This window comes from Otolemur garnettii, unplaced genomic scaffold, assembly GCF_000181295.1.
Source record: "Otolemur garnettii isolate 467f Iridium unplaced genomic scaffold, OtoGar3 scaffold00218, whole genome shotgun sequence".
In the NCBI taxonomy this organism is placed as follows: Eukaryota; Metazoa; Chordata; class Mammalia; order Primates; family Galagidae; genus Otolemur; species Otolemur garnettii.
In genome coordinates this window covers 668,061-668,726 of record NW_003852613.1, presented here as the reverse complement: position 1 = coordinate 668,726, position 666 = coordinate 668,061, and the positions used below count along the sequence as shown (strand labels likewise).

The following is a 666-nucleotide window of genomic DNA, read 5'->3' as shown; positions in this document are numbered from 1 at the left end:
GGGTGAAGGACTCATGGCCCTGGCAGCAGCCCCAGGGTCCCCACCTGTGGTGGCTTCACGTAGTCAGCCACATCCCACAGCCGGTTCCCAAGCTCCTTGATCTGAGTCACAGAAACTCCTTTGAGTTTGGTGACGACAGAAATCTGGGGGTCCAGGTCTTGTTCCTGGTAGCCTTTTTTGGTGATGAGAGCCCACCTGGATAGGAGGTGATGGGGCACTGTGGTGTGTCCCCAGCATGCAGTGAGCAGGGACAGAGCTGGGCCCTACATGCTCAGCAATCTCCCCACACCTTCTGTGCTCCCAGCTCAGCATTGAGGCCCCTGCCTCCTCTCCAGCCTCAGCTCCCACCCCAAATCCCTGGAACAGGCCAGAAGCTTCACCATGAGCCAGAGACCCAGTGCCCTCAGACAGAGAAGCCCACCCCAGCACCTTCACCAACCAACACCCCCAGCTTTGCTAGGCCAAGCTCCGTCCTTAAAGACTGCTGACCCCCAGTTAAAAGTGGTGATCTCTTTAGGGGCCTTAGCATCTCAGCTCTCACAAATGTCTAGGACTGCCTCCTGCCCCACCAGGGCACCTCCTGAGTGAGAGGGAGTGGGGGAATGATCCTGGTCTGTGCCCAGAGGCCACCATGGGGTAGAGACAAGGCCCTGGAAAAGAGGCAGG

The 666-nt window shown here is 58.6% G+C and overlaps 1 protein-coding gene across 1 annotated transcript in view; it reads right to left on the bottom strand.

The window, feature by feature from the left end:
- LOC105888186 (P2X purinoceptor 6) overlaps window positions 1-666 on the bottom strand; it is a 17,780-nt gene that overhangs the window by 10,830 nt on the left and 6,284 nt on the right. Inside the window, exon 2 of the mRNA XM_012812673.1 lies at window positions 45-195. Within this exon, the coding sequence (XP_012668127.1) occupies window positions 45-195 (151 nt within the window). The remainder of the gene's footprint in view (window positions 1-44; window positions 196-666) is intronic.